This window comes from Dendropsophus ebraccatus, chromosome 8 (assembly GCF_027789765.1).
Source record: "Dendropsophus ebraccatus isolate aDenEbr1 chromosome 8, aDenEbr1.pat, whole genome shotgun sequence".
In the NCBI taxonomy this organism is placed as follows: Eukaryota; Metazoa; Chordata; class Amphibia; order Anura; family Hylidae; genus Dendropsophus; species Dendropsophus ebraccatus.
The window spans coordinates 52,241,066-52,259,992 of NC_091461.1; the positions used below are offsets into that span (position 1 = coordinate 52,241,066).

The 18,927-nt window shown below is 44.1% G+C and overlaps 1 protein-coding gene across 5 annotated transcripts in view; it reads left to right on the forward strand.

Moving 5' to 3' along the window:
* Positions 1 to 1,584: 1,584 nt before the first annotated feature.
* KIF20B (kinesin family member 20B) overlaps positions 1,585 to 18,927 on the forward strand; it is a 70,980-nt gene continuing 53,637 nt past the window's right edge. For 3 of the 5 annotated variants that reach the window (XM_069980354.1, XM_069980355.1, XM_069980356.1), the window contains exons 1-8: positions 1,763 to 1,866; positions 2,472 to 2,632; positions 4,059 to 4,148; positions 4,235 to 4,354; positions 4,445 to 4,583; positions 13,854 to 14,038; positions 14,254 to 14,329; positions 17,304 to 17,540. In XM_069980354.1, coding sequence (XP_069836455.1) covers positions 1,791 to 1,866; positions 2,472 to 2,632; positions 4,059 to 4,148; positions 4,235 to 4,354; positions 4,445 to 4,583; positions 13,854 to 14,038; positions 14,254 to 14,329; positions 17,304 to 17,540 — 1,084 coding nt within the window. In that variant the 5' untranslated portion in view covers positions 1,763 to 1,790. The other 2 variants (XM_069980357.1, XM_069980359.1) reach the window with 2 other exon arrangements.

Here is an 18,927-nt window from a genome sequence, read left to right on the forward strand (position 1 = left end):
GGTTCGCCTTATACGTTGGAAAATGTGAACCCCTGCTTGACCGCAGCCCACACATCTCCTGTCCCGTTCCTGGCGCAAGCAGTGTGACGTACACTGGCGCGCTGGAGATCCCTGGGAGAACTTTGGGACAATGACAGAGGAACTTCCGGCGCCTCTGTCATTCTCCTAAAGCTCTGCCGGCAGCTGAGCGAGACGCTCGGCTGCCCGGGAGAGCGTCGGAGATCTCAGGCGCAGGCAGTGTATGTCACACTGCCTGCGCCGGGAACAGGACAGGAGACGCGTGGCTGCCAAGAACGGGTCACAGGTGAGTCAACTGTTTGATTTTTTTTTAATAGTCCTCCCCCCATATGGTGGGGATGCGGCCATTTTTTAGCTTCCCCACCGTATGGGGCGACCATCCCCGGCATATAAGACGACCCCCGACTTCTAAGAAGATTTTTCGGGGTTAAAAAGTCGTCTTATACGCCGGAAAATACTGTACTTTAGGACTACGTCTTTTTTAGCTGTTTGACGACCGCCTTTTAGAATTGCCATCATTTTAAGTAAAAATAACTGCCATTTTTCAAAATGATTGAACAAATGAACGCTGGCATTGTGTTCTATTTTTCAAATTACTAAATAAACCTCACATTTAGGCTATGTTCACACACTGTTGAAATTTAGTGGATAGCTGTCATATAACAGCAAATAACAGCTGTTATTTGCCATAAAATGGCGGCCATCCACTCAGTTTCCACAGTGTGGGAACATAGCCTTTTTGTGTTTTCAATCCACTCCTGGTTTTGGTTGAAAAATACTGAGTGAAAATACCATGTGGGAACATAGCCTTAGGCTATGTTCACACATCGTCTTTTTTTTTTTGGCCGTTGAATGACCATCTTTTAGGACAACTGACATTTTGAGTCCAGGTAACGGTCATCATTTTTATAACGGACGTTATTTACAGAATGACGGTTTTACATAGTGTGAACCTACCTATAAGCTGTTTCCTTATTGCAACCACTCAAAAGTGCAACTTGCTATCAGAACACTCCAACAATGCCGTTCCAAACCATGCTTGAGAAGGTCATTGCTCCTGACACATTGCAATTTGCGTTGTTGCAATAAAGAAACTGTTTATACTTAACCAAACCTCCACTGTGATGGCGATTTGCATCTCCATAGACACCATCCTATGGGCCGGCATATTCCGTTAATAGCGGAATACGCTGCCCATAGAATAGTTTCTATGGAGCCGGCGGAAAGGCGAGCGGACAGACAGTGGAATTCCGCGGACATTATCCGCTAGAATTCCTCAGTATGAACCTACCCTATAAATGCAAACTTATGTCTTAGGTCAAAAAGAGTGACCTTTATTGAGTAAAGAGGGACAGAGGGATAATTGGACTTAAGTCAATGAACTATACTTGGCTCTAATATATTGTAAGCATGTATCTAAAATTACTAAAACATAAGGAAAATAAGGGCAAAAAATAAAAACAGTAACGAAACTTTGACAAAATGGCTCCCATGTTGAAGACAATGTAGTCTAGTACAGTTTGGCCTCTACTGATTTCTTAGACTTTGCCCTGACGACAGCTTAGCCGCGCCTCTTCCCATCATGCAGTTCGGTTGGGGGACGCTGATTGGATAAATTTAAAACGAGACGGCGGCTCGAACTGGGAAACTATTTTGTGCGGCCGGAGCTCCCGGGGATGTATTGAGGACAGTAAAACCGAATACCGCGTCACCGCAGCCGGCCGTTATGTGAGTGGTGTCTTATCTGTCAGTGTGTGGGCAGACTACATGTAATGGTAGTTACCGCTCTCCGTAGCTGCTGTGTGTTGCCTGTTGGAGGACATGTCATAAGGCTGGCAATGGCAGCAGGTTAGGAGATCAGTACTGGCTGTACATGTCTGTCTGGTTGTACTCCTGGTAATATAGAGCTGTGTTTCACAACCTGTGGCTCTCTAGCTGTAACTAAACTACAACTCCCAGCATGCCCGGACAGCCATAGGCTGTCCGGGCATGCTGGGAGTTGTAGTTTAGTTACAGCTGGAGAGTTACAGTTTGGGCAAAGCTAAGGTGTGGGTCTCTGCCAGTGGATTCCAGTGCTAGTCACCACCAGGGTGTGTTCCCTATGTAAATAGCTACAGACCTGAGTATATTGTATTCCTGAGTAGTCACAGATAAGGAAAATAGGAGGAAAAGTAGTTCATGGAGTGTTACTGAATGTACAGATATCCTCAGGACATGGCTGTAAGGAGCTGTTCACACAGCTAAAATCTGCTGCAATATCAATGCTGCCGAATTTATGCCCAAAAATCCACCTGCTAATGATTGTCAGCCTATAGCGTTACTGCGTTTCAGATCACTGCTAGGCTTCTGATGCCTCCTGTATCTGCACTGTGTAGTGTATACAAGGTTTAACAAGTTTGTATTGTGTATAAGACCTTCAAAGTTTTTTTAAAAAAAATTGTGGCCATTTTTAGTAAGAATGAAGCCTTTGGAAGAACCCCGCCCTGCTCCCAGACCCTCCTATGTGGGAGAGGGTATAACCTATTCAGAAAGAGAAGGACCGCAGGAGATAGATGACATCAGAACCAACCTGTCAGAACAGTTTTTATTGGAGGAGGACACCGAATCTGAGCAGGTAAGGAGGAGGATGCGTACGGCTCTAATGATGAACACATGAGCCCATTCACACAGACCCATAAATCTGACTACAGGAATGAAACCAGTCACATAATACAGTAAAGTTATGGTTTATTTATATACTATCTACTTATGAAGCCTCATTTTATAATAATGTTACTGTTATTAAAACAAAACAAAAAACCCTTGTTACATGTCGGAAGTTTTGATTTGTTGGAGATGTTTGTTTGGATGTTGAGACCCCCATCAGTTGCTCGAAGGAAATGAGAGAAGTGCTCTGCTAGGTTCTTCTCCCTGTCTCAGACATGGCTTCTATAAAAGGTCTAATGTCACCTGTTGCAGAAATCAGTGTGGGGAGTCTGAATACACAGGCCCCGACTGATCAAAGCTTTTGACATAGTCATGGGGATCCTGAGACCCTCCAGCTGTTGTAAAACCACAGTTACCATCATGCCTGGAAAGCCAATGCTTTGGAATTCCAGACATGATGGGAATTGTAGTTTGGCAACAACTGGAGGGTCACAGGTTCCCCATTACTGCTCTGACATGTCAAAATTATATACATTTTTTAAATTTTAGTAACTAGATCACACTGGTTTTTTTTTTCCCCACTTGACACACCTGACAGTAAACGTCTTTACTACTGTGATACTTTAGACTTTTCGCTGTAGACCAGGGGTAGGGAACCTTGGCTCTCCACCTGTTGCAAAACTACAACTCCCATCATGCCTGGACAGCCAAAGCCGAAGGTTCCCCACCCCTGCTGTAGAGTGAGTTTCTGCAATAGAAATGTATATGACAGGTTTCAGTGCAGCTCCTCTTATGAGCACACATGCGTAATGACTTGCTGCACTGTTCGAGTTCAACAACATTCTCCAAACCCAAATGTTTGGCATTTGACTCTTGCAGCTTTAATAGTTGGATGCCACCTATGGCTGTATCCATGCTTTCCTGGCAGCCCTAGGGCAGCATCCAACCACTTCAACTTCCGGGAGTTAAATGCCAAGTGTTCGGGCTCAGAGAATGTTGTTGAACCCAAACAGTTCGGCAAGTCCTACTTATGAGGTCTCTTTTATGTGTGTGTAATGTTCCAGTCATAGTGGAACATGCCAGTAGTAGTCCCAATACTGTTCCTAAGAACCCTACATGCCCCCCCCCCCACGTCTTTTACTATCTTTACAATGAATGTTACTCGTTTGCATTGAATAGAACCTGTCCCAGCTGCAGCTGCTCAGATGAAAACGCTCCTTGTGTGTCTCTGTACATTGTGTGTGTTCTGTACAGAGAGAAGGAGCTGTTGTAGCAGCGCCTCCCATTGTGATGGTTTCCAGGTCAATCTACTTATTCCTAACACCTCTCGGCTCACTGTAGGGCTTTATACAGTAATAAACACCTGACCAGACTGCTTGTATATTTACATCTAGAAAATCTCATCGGATGCGAAGGAGCCCATGCAGGTTTTCCTACGTGTGCGACCTTTTACTGGGCCTGAGATTGAGCAAAAAGAGTCACAGGTGAGTGTCACTGAGCTGTGGGGGACTTGGTGGTATTATTAAAGGGTCTATGTATTATAACCATAATAATGTGGTTGTTTCCTCAGGATTGTGTCAGTATTCCTGATCTGTGTAGTGTGCTGGTAAAAGCTCCTGTTAGTTCACAGGCTAGTCGACTGAGTGACAAAGGCAGCGGATCTGTGGCTCAGAAGTTCACCTTTACTCATGTAAGAACCTTAATCTCCCCATCATCCATAATCATGTACTTACTATGAACCCCATCATGTGAAATAATGGCTATTGTGTCTTTGTAACAGGTGTTTGGTCCTGAAACTACACAAAGTCAGTTTTTTGAGGGCACAATAAAGAAACAAGTGGTGGATTTCATGAAAGGACAGAATCGACTGATTTTTACATATGGTGTCACTAATGCAGGCAAGACCTTTACATTCCAAGGTAAGAGCTCTGGGACAGAAGTTTGGGTCGTCTATATTGGTGTACAGCAACCTAAAGTGCCTATCATTGCCACAACATGTCCTGAATGTGAACACGTTGAATATGAACACAAATGTTCTCATTCATGGATGACAAACAATAATCTTAAAATTGGTAAGAAATTAAAACAGTCTATTAGAAAGTTGTTGAACCCTTATCGTATAAAGGCGGAATCCACTTTGGTAAGTTTATGGGTATTTTGGTAGTGGTAGGGCTGGGCGATATAGCCAAAAAAATCTCAATTCAGGCCACTCTGTGCACCCATATAGTATAGGCACCCTCTTTGTCCTTATGGGGCATAGGAGGTTGTCTCTGTGCATTCATATAGTAGTTGGGCCCCCTCTGCATTCATGTAGGTAATCCTCCTTTTGTAAAGTCCCCCTATATGTTATGTGAGTAACATATGGGAGGGCCCTATGGCAGGTACTGTTATGGTAATATAGTGGTTCCTCAACATACAATATTAATTGGTTCCAGGACGACCATTGTATGTTGAGACTAAAACTCTATTGAAAACTAGTAATTTGTTCTAAATCCCCTAAAATGAGAAAAAAATGAAAATTTTAAGGAAAATAAGCAGCTAACTTATATGGATAAAGCAACTCCTTATATACAAAACTCAGAGCTACAAGAGACTCTCTAAATTTCTTTCTATGTAGACAACTGGAGCATTTTCAGGGTCCAGTACAGATCACACAAGGTCTCAAAAAAATAAAATGAAGCCACCCTCACCTGGTGCCCAAAGGCGCAACTTATCCAGGTACAGGATGTGTAGTATCACACTGTCCTGTAGAGTGGACATAGCAGACAGCCAACCAGTGCATGCACTTCACCAATACTGGGATTTTACCAGTAAAATGGCCACTTCTTTTGTCTGTATAACTGTATGTTGATTCTGGTCTCAAGCTACGATGGTCCAAAAAGAAACATTGTATCTTGAGGCCATGGTAAGCTGAGGGATAACTGTACTCGTGGTAATTAGAGATGAGCGAATCGGGTTCGAGTCCATCCGAACCCGATCGTTCGGCATTTGATTAGCAGGGGCTGCTGAACTTGGATAAAGCTCTAAGGTTGTCTGGAAAACATGGATATAGCCAATGACTATATCCATGTTTTCCACATAGCCTTAGGGCTTTATCCAACTTCAGCAGCCACCGCTAATCAAATGCCGAAAGTTCGGGTTCGGAAGGACTCAAGGTTCGCTCATCTCTAGTGGTCATTTCTATTCATATAATAGGATAAGTAACAGTCTGTGCATCCCAGCCCCTTCACTACAAATCCCAGTATGCTCTGGTCTCAAGCGTCTTTTTAATAACAAATACTGGCATGCCAAGCACCCTGTCTCTGTCTCTCTCTATGTCTCTCTTGCCAGGCAGAGAATGGAGGTCCTCAGAGGAGGAGCTGAAGATGTGATGCCATTCTGTGCTGTACCATGTACACAACTTAATTACTCTTGCTGCAGCTCAGAAAGGGTTACAGCAGAACATTACATTTATCTTTAGTTCCTGCTCTGACCTACATTCTTAGGCTGCCAGCAAGAAGACAAATGTGTGGGACTCTATGCGGAGGTTATCAGAGCAGGAGCTCAAGAGAAAGAAATGTGCTTTTTAACCCTTCCTGTGCTGCGGCATGGAAGTGACACAGAGTGTAATTGCCCTCTCTGTTCTGCAGGATGTGTAAAAGGACACTACATTTGGGTCTCCTTATCCTCCGCACAGGATCCTGCAGAAGGGTGAATTAATCTAATTAATTTGATTTATCACCCAGCCTTAGTTAGGGGTATGGAAAATAAAATAAATGATGCTCTCTTGGCCCACTCTTGCACACAATCCTGTTTCAGTACCTCTGTGTCCCCCAAACTTTACCAGTCGTTACTGGATGCAGTGGTCTCCCTCCTTAATCATGGACTTCCTAAGTGGGCAGGTTCTGCTGAGACGTCAAATCACGGAAGCAGCAGCAAGCAGTAATGAGTGTGGAACCAGAACAGACAGGCCTATAGGGCTTTTTTTTTTTTTTTAAACATTTGTCTGTGCCTCCAGCAAAATATCAGAATACCTTAAGTATATCCCCTTTTCATTGAATGTAAATTTATTTGGTAATAAACCTTTCAATTTAGTATCATTCCAGTATGATCTTCTGCTTCTGATAACCTGTTAACTCAGTACTTGTTGCGATGTCTGTTAGTGAATCTATGTTGTTCTTTAGCATAGACACAAGATGGCGCTCTGTCACCATGGAAACATTTTCCTATCCATTGCATTGACCAACATGATGTGTAAATTGCTTTTTTTATTTCACTTAAATATTTAACCCCATACATATAAGACACTGGCACTGTGTAGTTAGTTTACCGTGTGCGCTCAGGAGCTAAATTTGCACGATTTACAGAATCGGCATTGAAGCAATATCCAGGATTCTTCTGGGAGGATGGCATCCAGTGTATAGATTGATAAAGTCTGAAATTTTTGTTTAATCTGTACACTACATCCTCAGCTGTACATCCTCCAGATGTAACAGAGCAGGGTTGATCTGTTTTAGTGACCAGTTTGGGGTTTTCACTTGTGGACCCTTCTGATGAAAACTTCTGACATGTCTCCTATTGCTGTGTGCTTCACTCTGGCACTTGGCCTTTTGCAGGAAAGGGGCTCCATAGACTTATGACGCCGCCGGAATTCACTGATGTGTACTTCTCCTTTTATTTAGAGATTGGGGGTTTCAAACCTTTGACTTGTCTGTGTGACATGTCAAGTTTTAAACGACCGTAAAGCTTTAAATATCCTCTAACTCCCCTATTCTCCTAAATGGGTGAGATGAATTGTAAATTTCCCTGTCTCTGGTGACCACAGATGATCTGGACTCAGCAGATACTGAACGTTTTATGAACCGATAATTCATTGCCGCGTCACTAGAGAAAAGGGAAAAAACGCACTTATGGTACAGCATGTGAAAACTGCCATTTTCCTGTTGTAATGACCAGTTACAAGGACAAACTACAAGGATTATGACACTCTGTGGTTGTGACAGTGTAGGTTGTGTGGGCTTCATACAGGAACTTTAAAAGAGAAGTCCCTCAAAATAAAAAATAAAAAAGGGAGGAAGGCAGGTGGGTGCTGGAAAATAATAAATTAAACTTACCCATTCTCGTGCCCCGTTGCGTCGCTCCCAGGTCCTGTTGACAGCCACCGATGTCCTGCAGCTGTTCCATACCTGGTGTACGTCACATACCTGGCTGAGCAACTGCATGCTCAGCCAATCAATGACTGGGCGGGACACTGTCCCAGTCATTGAGTGGCTGAGCTGGCATTGGCTCAGAAGGGCCGTGACATTGCAGCTGGAAGAGCCAGGTACATGACTTACCCTGGATTCCAGACCAAATTGACATTCGGTGGCCGTCACTGGGCCCCAGGAGGTGGGTGAGTTTACTTTTATTTCTTGCACCCCTCTGCGTGCCTTGCTTTTTTGAATTTCGTGGGACTTCTGCACAAAAAACAATAATTGCTACATTACCCAATAGAGATGAGCAAATGCTATTCGATCGAATAGTACGCTATTCGAGGTATTCGACTGCTGTCGGATATTCGTGCTAAAGGGCAGTAAAAAATAGATTTGCCCTCCCACATCCTCTGGCGCTTTTTTCCAGCCAATAAACATGCAGGGGGGAGAGACAGGCACTAGGAATAGGCAGGATGTTAAAAAATAAATAAAAAAAAAAACTCTGTGATTGGCTGGCTACACCATGTTGTGACGACCTAAATAAAAGAATAGTGATTTGAGATTCGTGTCACTTGCTGGTTGGAACTAGAGAGGCAACGTCTGTAAAGCAGGGAGATGAAGGTTTTAGGTGTAGTTAGGCAGAAAGGGACCCCCAAAAGGCCTTTTTAGGGCTGAAACTATAGAAAAACAGACATTTACAAGCTGTTGTGACACAGGTGGTGTGTACACACAGTGAGGGAGATTTATCAAACATGGTGTAAAGTGAAACTGGCTCAGTTGCCCCTAGCAACCAATCAGATTCCACCTTTCTTTTCCAAAGAGTCTGTGAGGAATGAAAAGTAGAATCTGATTGGTTGCTAGGGACAACTGAGCCAGTTTCACTTTACACCATGTTTGTTGAATCTCTAAGTGTAGTGTGTGTGGGATAATATAGCTGTTACCTCGCCTCTACAGATTCGTGCAGTGTGCGTCCGCGTCCAGGGAAGGCATTGACTAGCCCTTTATTTCTATTATAAGAACTATTCTATATCTGCGACTGCTATACAGTCTGTGGGATAATATTTGACTCAATATTTGGCGTTCTGTCCACGCTTATGTAGAGAAAATAAGTTGTCCGAGTATTTTTTCCATTATACAAAGCTGTTATATTGTGTTTGGAGTCTATAGTTGATAGTGTCTGTGATAGTGGCGTAATACTGAAAGTGGAGAATATATATATATATATATATATATATATATATATATATATATATATATATATATATATATACTCTGCAAACAATTGTATTTCACAAGTGTACTGAATAAACAAGAAACAAACATACCCTAATATCATGCACCACCTAATACTTAGGCAAGTACCGCTAGACCAAAAGGTACACTTCTACTTTACATTCATGTACCCTGGCATGCTTCCCCCTGCTGTCCATATGCATTTCAGAGGTGTTGGCATCATTTCCTGTGGTTTTTAATTGGGCACTTGGTGACCTCCTAGTGGTCAAATCTTGATTTCCAAGTCCCAATGATTTTTCTTCCATAGACTATAATGGAATTCGATATTCGATCGAATAGTCGAATATCGTTAGCTATTCGAATTGAATATTTCACTAATCTCTATTACCCAACTGTACTGAGCATCTCAAGGTGTCCTTTGGCACTACCATTTACTTGAATGCAGCAGAGAAACTCTGCAGTTAAAGTATTATTCTCTTCTGATCCTTTTTAAGCTGCTTGTTTGGCTGGTAAGTCAGGATGTATGTATCCTTCATTCTTTTATTGCCTTAATTCTGCTAAGAATTTTTCTTTATCTCTATATGAAAATTTACTACCACATTGTTGCCTTGTATTTTGAGAGTAGCTCAGGCATAAATTTTATACTGTGGCGTAGCTTGTTAGATCTTCAGGCCAAGCTGTAATGTAAGACATTGCTTCTGAACTTATCTGAAGCCGTCTTTGCGGAGCTCAGCTACGGACCGTACAATCCTCCTCCTTCTGAGTGATCCATCAGAGAGCTAGTAATCGAGGGCTTGATCTCTGCTTCTCCGGCGTTGGCAGATCTTCATTGGCGATTGCTTTTCTTGTTCTAACTTCTAACAACTGCTACAACAATTAGTTACAGTATTGTTATTGACCCAGTCTCTTAGATTGTGTGACTGTTACAGCTGCTGCCTATGGCAGATGATGTTGTAGTGCTCTGTTAATTTTTTTTTAAGCCATTTGTTGGTGTGTGTGTGTGTGTGTTGATATATTAATGTTATAACAGTGACCGAATATTTAAAGAGCACCTGGGGGTAGGGCTGGGTAATTAATCAAATTCTATTAATTCACCCAGAATTTCAGATTCGATTTGTTTTTGTTTTTTGTGAAAATAGTAAATTACATCTTTCCCCCAAAAACTCAATGGGTACAGGCAGGCAATGCTGGAGCCCAGCAACATCCTCTGTCCCAGACGCTGACCCAACCCATAGTGGAACAAGTTCACGCGCTTCCCTCCTGGCTACACACAGAAGTCCCGGTACTACACCCGAGGGGTGTAGTAGCCGTTCCGTTCCTGTACGGTTACTACATCCCTCATCTGTTCCTGTACTGCTACTACTACTACACCCCTCATCTTTACCTCTACTACACTCTACCTAGATGGAGGCACAAAGAAGATCTTATCCTATATGGGGACACAGAGTGGCACATATTTTGCAAACCTACTTATATGGGGCACACAGTGATCTTGTCTAGTCCATGGGGGCACAGAGGCGGCTTGTTTACTACATAAGGGCACAGGGGGAGCACTGTTAAAGTGGGAAGGAATACAGTTGTTGTCTCAAACGTCAATAAAATAGTATCTGACGCTGCAAGGAGAAAAATGTCCTGTTTAGCAAAAAAGAAAAAAAAGAGATTTAAATCGAGAATTGTCCAAAATTGATTTTAAAAATCAAGGTTTTATTTTATTTTCCTTTTTTTTTTGCTATATTTCCTAGCCCTACCTGGGGTTTACACTGAAAACACAACTTCGGCGTTCCAGAAAAAAAAAAGGACACATTTTATACTTGCCATCTCTCCCATGATTGTCACTTGAATTTTCTGCCGGCCGCATCTTCAGATCTCCCTCACTTCCAGGTTCCAGTGAGTGGGAGATAAAAGGCTACTGGTGCGCGTGCTTGCTGGTTGCCTTTCCATTGGCTGGAGCACATCACATTGTTGGCTGAGCAATCGGCTAACCATGTGATGCGCTCCAGCCAATGAAAAAGGCTGCTGGTGTGCAGGTGCACCAGAAGCCTTTTCTCTCCCATTCATTTAACTGGAAGATGGCAAAGAGGGAGAAGATCGGGCCCGCCCCTAGTTCAGTTGACACTGACACAAGATGACGCTGGGATAAGAGGATGTGGTTGACAGTTAGGGATGTATACATGAATGTATGAAAACAGGGCCAGATAGGTAATTAACATACATTACAACGTTGTATAATGTGTTGTAATGTGTGTTAAGCAAACAAACGTAAAACTCCAGAGTGGCCCTTTAAGCTGTCAGCAGTATTTTAGGTACTAAACTAAGCCAATAGCTAGATACTTTGTTGCCCTTATTTTGGGCATACCTTTAATTTAGCATTTGTCCTATTCAGTGCTGAGATTAAAGGGGTTATCCAGCGCTACAAAAACATGGCCACTTTTCCCCCGACTGTTGTCTCCAGGTCAGGTGTGGTTTGCAATTAAGCTCCATTTACTTCAATGGAACTGAGTTTCAAAACCCCACCCAAACTGGAGACAACAGTAGGGGGAAAGTGGCCATGTTTTTGTAGCACTGGATAACCCCTTTAAAGCCTTTCTGGCTGCAAGTGCCCAGATGGGGTAAACATTCCCCTAGCCCCAAGAGCCCATCTTGGCACGGCCTATTGGATTTTATCCTCCCCTCGCTGCCTTTCCTTCTCTGCCTCAGTCTGATGCTCATGCATCCTTTTCCCGCGGTGTGTAGTATGCGCAGTAAGGGTGCGTTCACACCTACAGGATCTGCAGCAGATTTGATGCTGTGTTCAGTTATTTAAATGAAATCTGCTGCAGAAAATCAGCTGCAGATCCTGTAGGTGTGAACGCACCATAAAGCTGTATCCTGTAAATATAAGGGTGTGACTGCAGAGTATAGCTGTGTTGTAAGAGGAGCATGGAAACCCACCGGGTGCAGGCCCGTATCTGCCATGAGGTGAAGTGAAGTGTTTGCCTCAGGCGGCAGATAACACAGCCCTTGAGGGGGGCGGCATCAGCGTCCTGTGTCCTTTATTATTACAACTAGTTACGGCTCAGTGCCCAGCCGTGTTTCCTGTCAGTTGCCTCATGAGAAGCGCTGAGGAGGCACTGGAAGCCTCGTATTTACATCACATAAGACATAGATATAGTGTCTCCTGCTGTTAACCCTTTCAATAATGCAGAGTTATTATACTCTGCATCACTTACACACTGTAGAAAAGAAAAAGTTAACAGCAGCGGGGACGCTATATTATGTCTTCTCTGCACTGCTGACCTCAGCATAGTGCAAGAGCAGGAGAAGAGGCATAAAAGTAATGTTCTGCTCTGCTGTTAACTCTTTCTGTATTGCAGAATGTAAGTGATTCACAGTAATACTCTACTGAAAGAGTTAACAGAGCAGCCCGTTTTATGGCTCTTCTCTGGCTCCTGAGGTCAGCAGTTGCACATTGTTTTGAAGCTCTCAGGGGGCCCATAGTGGCTCAAACAGTTAAAAAATCTGGTCACCGCACGGCGCACACTGTTATCTATAGTGCTGTCCCATACACACTGCGATGCTGCACTCTGCCTGTCCTGGATCTTCTCTCCCTGACTATTGCTCTGAGGTCCCTGCAGTTTAGACTGCTGTCAGGTCACAGGATAGGATACTCAGCTGAGCCATTAATCATGTTGAATGGGGGGACCTGGGAGTGCTGGAGTTCTTGTAGGGGGAATGTGAGGGGCACTATGGGCATGGTGATATTACAGGGAACGTGAGGAGGGCCGGAGGCATGATAATATTGTAGGGGGAATGTGAGGGGCACTATGGGCATGGTGATATTACAGGGAACGTGAGGAGGGCCGGAGGCATGATAATATTGTAGGGGGAATGTGAGGGGCACTATGGGCATGGTGATATTACAGGGAATGTGAGAGGCACTATGGGCATGGTGATATTACAGGGATTATGAGGGGCACTATGCACATGGTGATATTACAGGGAATGTGAGGAGGGTCGGAGGCATGATAATATTGTAGGGGGAATGTGGGGGAACAGGGATATAATGCTGAAATGCAATTTTTCAGCTCATTCAAGTGCAGCTGCTAGTACTGCTTTCATCTGTGTCTTGGTGTATTTTTTCTGCTTATTTAACATAAAAAGAGAAAATCGAGATTTAAATCGAGAATTGTCTCAAAATTTAAAAAAAAAAAAAAAAAAATCAAGATTTTTTTTTTTTTTTATATCGCCCGGGGAGGGGGGGGGGGGGGGGGGGCTTTGTCAGTTCTCGCCTCAGGCGGCAGAAAAGCTAGAATCGGCCCTGACCGGGTGTATTCCATGTCTGTTTACTCTTGTAATTGTACAAGGTCCATATGGTCATAGAGTTTACACGCTAAATGCCATTTAGAAATGCATTATTGGGGCGTTCCTGTCTAAGGTTAGGTTTTTTGCAGTCTGTTTCACACCTCCATTTTGTGGGAAAAATTAGATGCAGTTGTGTACCTTTTGGATCAGTTTTTCTATTGACTTGCATAATAAAAAAAATCTTGTTTTTATTTTTTTCGCCGTTGCCCAGGTGTTTCTGTACGTTAAAAGTAACAATTTAAAAATGTATTTATTAAACGGACCTGCCATCCGGTGTGCAGGAGATGGTACACGTTGCGTTGAGTGTCACTGTGCAGGGGAAATGGCAGTAGGGAATGAGGGTGTAATGCAATCCTAGTGATATGCCATGACTACATTTGTGTGCAGATGTTCAGCTTGCCATGTATTGATCTGTAGTCTTCAGTGTGTAGTCTTCCATTCCAGGCACAAGAGACAACGCAGGGATTTTACCAAGATCAATGGAAATGCTTTTTAACGCAATTGAAGGAAAAGTTTATTCAAAAATGGATATCAAACCACACCGATGTAGAGACTACATAAGACTCACAAAAGAACAAGTGAGAACAGAAAATGCGTTTAAAAATGGCGTCCTCCGTCACACGAAAGAGGTATAGTGTGCGCTGTGAGGCTATTCTGCTTCACCTAAATCTATTGGCTCTGACTATTTTATGTGCTGGAGGTCTTTATACCTTTACATCAGTTCTTTGATTTTGCTCAAGGTTATATCGCTATGAGCCTTGGCAGATTTTTATGGTATCTTCCCTCTGTATTATAAAATTGGTCTCAAATGTGCAGTAATGAAACCTATTACTTGTTTCTTTAGGTTGATCTTCAGTGTAGTGTTCGGAGTAACATCAGTAGGGCCTCTGCAGATACCACAGACTTTATTAATGATGAAGGTAATGTATCTATGTATACAGCCTTGATAGAGCTCTCGCACATGGATATGTTTAAAGTGTAACGGTCAGAAATTAGGATTACAAGGGTTTATTAGGCTAAAGAGCTTACTCCTCCTGTACATACAATCCCCCCCGCCCCATTACTTATCTGTTTCAGAGAAGCAAAATGAAGCCACCACTTTTCAAACAAAGTGAAAGGACACTGTCACCCCCAAACACTGCTTGCCGTCACTTACAGGGTTAAAACGCTCTAACCAAAGGTTGTGGATTTTTAGAGCATACAAAAACCAAACCTAATAAACTTTTAAGCTTTAAAGGGAACCAATCACACTAAAATTGGGCATAAAGGTAAGGAAACGTGCTGGTACATCAGCCAGCACGCTTCCTTACCATCCCCCTGTCCCCCCCCCCCCCCCGTTCCCATGAACATTCAGCCCGCAAAGTTAGTTTAATCGTGTCCCGCGCTCTATGCAAATTGCCATACAAGTATTCACGGTGGGCGGGACGGCTGTTCGAGTAGTCACGGTGGGCCGGCTCCTGCGCTGTAATCACGCCCCTCCGGGCCACGCCGACGTCTTTACTAAGCTGCGCAGTACATGTGGGTGACGCCGTTGCTGTACTACGCCGCGCAAGCACAGTACAGCAGTGTCTTCTCAGGCTGCACTGCGCATGCGCAGCTTAGTAAAGACGTCGGCGTCAAAACTCAATTCAGATTTCCGAGCCGCCCATCAGTTCATTAGGGTAATTAGTTGTCTCTGATTTGCTGATAAGGTGGTAATGGGGAAGGACCAGGGAACCTCATTGTACATTCCTCCTAGTTGAACCCTTGTAATTTGGTTGGGGGATGTTGTGGTTGGATGGACGAACCCTCATCCATCCCTCCTTTGAAGTGGATAATACTCCAGGATCCATGTCAGAAGTTTGAGATGAGCGAATTGCTCATCTAAGCAAAGAAATGGTTTATTAAGGGTGGGGGGGACCAGGTTATCTCCAAAAAAGCGCTTCATTTGATCTGCAATCCCCTCATCAAGCCGCCAGCCTTTCAGTGCTGCTTTGCTCCCTGCTGCTCCTCCCAGGATGGCAGGAGAAGCTGGAAACAATCCTTGGAAACTTCTCTGTTTCCAAGGATTGGATCCAACTTTTCCCTGGCACCTGGGATGGAGTGGCAGGGAGTGAAGCGGCGCTGAAAGACTGGCGGCTTGATGAGGGGATCACAGATCAAAGGACGCACTTTGTTTAGATGAGGGATTCACTCTTCTCTATCAAAAGTCACATGTGGAGATAACCTGTTACCCCCACCCTCAATAAATAAACCAGGTTTAGTGTTTCCTGACCAGAGTTTAACAATTCGGCCTCTCCATAGCTTATAATGGACTCGGCAAACCAGCCTTCACTTTGCTTCTCTGCAATTGAAGACAACTTTGCCTTTTATAATAATTTGCCTAGATAATATTTAAAAGAGCATTATCAGTACAGAAGGAAAGTCTTTGCCTAATAACCTATAACAGAGTTTCTTAAAATCACTTGTATTATTGATTACTGCAAAATGTTTTAAATAAGTTACACTTTTAGCGCACATAAACGTACCCCCTCTAGTCTATGTGCAAGTGCTTCCCAACCTTTTCCACCTCGGGGCACCCCTTGGAAAAAAAAATTAGCTCGGGGCACCCCTACTAAATAATGTTCTACAAAATAAGAAAACTGTCGTACAGTGACTCACAGGTGACGTCTTCTTTGATCTGAGGCATCACTTTTCCTTTCCATCAGTCCAGTCCTCCATGGTGATTTCTTCCAGCTACGTTTCATCTTTTCAGAACCTGCGAGACAAACCATTTAGGCTCCGCAGTTTCTAGCAACTTCCTTTGCTTTCTCCCTCCTGTAGGCTCCCAAAGTAACTGCGCTGTTTGGTGTTATGTGCAGTAAAGCGAGTAGGAATGTGGGATGCCCCCTGTATGAAGTATCCCCTGCTGTGCCCCCATGAGCTAATAATGCTGCCAGAGGTGCTCCCATGAGCTAATAATGCCCCCAGAGATGCCCCCTATGAACTAATGGTGCCCCAAAAAACAAACATCCTACTCACCTAATCCACACTGTGTGGCTGCAAGAAGCAGCTCTCCTCTTCTTCTGGCTCCATCTTGTGAGCAGCAGGGATGGGACCTCTGGCAGGCGTAATGACGTCACATTATCACGCCTGCCGGAAAGGTCACGTCCCGGGGTCCCTTAGGCTGCTGGTATGAAGTGCCGGCAGCCTATGGGAGTGAATGTTGGAGCAGGACGCTGACAGGTCCTGCTCCTGCATTCTGCTCGCTTAAATGTTCCACCCGCTCACTGTGCGGGCGGAACATCAAAGCTATCTGTGCATACTGAGAAGCTGTGCGGCCGCAGCTTCTCGGGATGCTTAAAGAGACAGTGTCACATTTCCCAATGGGATCCCGCGGCGCCCCAGCGGGATTTCCTGGCACCCCGGTTAGGAAACGCTGCTATGGGCTATTAAACTGCAGTTTGACTAAAATTGTCTTCATCGTACAGTGTAAAGCTAGATGGGAGAGACTCAAAATGTGCCAGGTTTATTACTAGGCAAAACTTATCAAACATTATGAGCCACAGCCTTATAGTGGCTACCATTATTCCCCGAACCATTTTCCCCCGAGTCGTGGTGTCATCACAACTTGGGGGGGGGGGGGGGGGGGGGGGGGGGGAATACCGTAGGGGGGCCTGCTGCTGCTCACTGCAGGCACAAGGAGAGGTGAGTGCCTACAAGCCCCCACCCCACCCCACCCCCCTCCGCCTGCCGGCTACAGAATTTTATCAGTCGCCAGACTTCTCCTTTAATATTAATGGCCTCTCTCCTAATATAAAGTGGATTAACTAAGTTGTAAGCTTAGATGGTCACTCGGGGCATGCAGTAGTGGTTAGAGACTGTTGGAGAAGTCAGATTTCACTGTGATTCATGGAAGCTTTTCTTCTTCCATAGCTGGAGTATCCTCAAACTCTTCCCGAATCCTCTCTGAATTTGAAGAACGAGTAAAGGGGTCCGAAGAGTTCAAGTTAGAAGTTGAGGACAATATAAAATTCTCTGTGTGGATTTCCTTTTGTGAAATATACAATGAGTGTATTTTTGATCTTCTGGACCCCGTGTCGGGTGATAAGTGTTATAAGAGAAAAACCTTAAAGCTTGCCCAGGACGTTAAGGGATATTGTTTTGTTAAAGGTGAGCTGCTGTCTTCATATGTTTTCTAAAGTTGCTGTAAACTGTGACTATTTCTGTCATTTAGTTTCCAAGTCTCATTATTGTCATGTAGTAATTCACTTTTTTTCCAGCTTAGTTTGGGGTAAATTTGTAGAGAATTGACATGTACATGTGTCTTTTTGTCCTTTGTGTCTGCGTTGTTACTGTTGACCTTTTTTGCCTTCCTCTGAGGCTTTGTCGTAACCTTGTCAACAGCAGCAGCTTGTCAAGATGTGCTCTTTTCTTATACGCATGTAGTGATGACTGTAACTTTCACAACAATGTCCTAGCACTAGAGATGAGCGAACCAGGTTCGGGTTCGAGTCGATCTGAACCCGATCGTTCGGTATTTGATTAGCTGGGGCTGCTGAACTTGGATAAAGCTCTAATGTTGTCTGGAAAACATGGATACAGCCAATGACTATATCCATGTTTTCCACATAGCCTTAGGGCTTTATCCAACTTCAGCAGCCACCGCTAATCAAATGCTGAAAGTTCGGGTTCGGATGGACTCGAGCATGCTCCAGGTTCGCTCATCTCTACCTAGCACCCAGTTGGAGTAAAAACTGCAAACCTGCACCGATTGCTAGAAAGAGCAGGGAGAAAAACCCAGCTGAGCTCCTTTGCTTGCCATGATGGGTTTGCTTTTGTTCTGTAAAAGGAGACAGATGAGGAAAGAAGTGTTTAGCTGAGCTTTTCTCTTGTACTAGTGATCAGTGGGGGTCTTGAAAAAAGGGCCAATTTGAAAAATGAGCCACACCGCCGTGATCTCCGTGCCGACCAGGTGATATAAAAAATTTCATTAGGCATAGTGGTACATTTGCTTTATTGAGCCCACAATAAATTGATGGTCGTTTAAAGGTAACCAATTGGCACAATTGGGCTGATTCGGTTCCCTGGATCACTGTCTAAAGCACCTGTGCAGCCCGCGGCACATACCAATTGGACTGATTGGTTCCCTCTACATGCTAGCTCCTACCAGATTTTTGAGCGTGCTGAGGGAAGCGCCCTGCCCCCTCAGCAGCCATTGGGAGGGCCAGCCTAAAGCTCTAGGCTCCACCCCCCCCAGATTGTCCCACACCAAGGGCTGCTGAGGGGGCGGGGCCTATGCGGCGATGATTTCATGGATAGGGGCGGGACTAAGTGGCGCTAGAAGCGGAGCGATGTGACACAAAGGCCCCCAAGGCCCCGCCCACATATACCAATTCACAGGTGATAAAAACGAAAAAAGCAGAAAAAGCACCATGAGGTGGGATATAAAATAAGTAATGAAAGCTGTAACATTTACCCTTTACACCTGTGTAGAGCAGTCAGAATGCAAAAGGGGGTGACAGTGTCACTTTAAAGATGTGTAACATCGCTTGTTGAC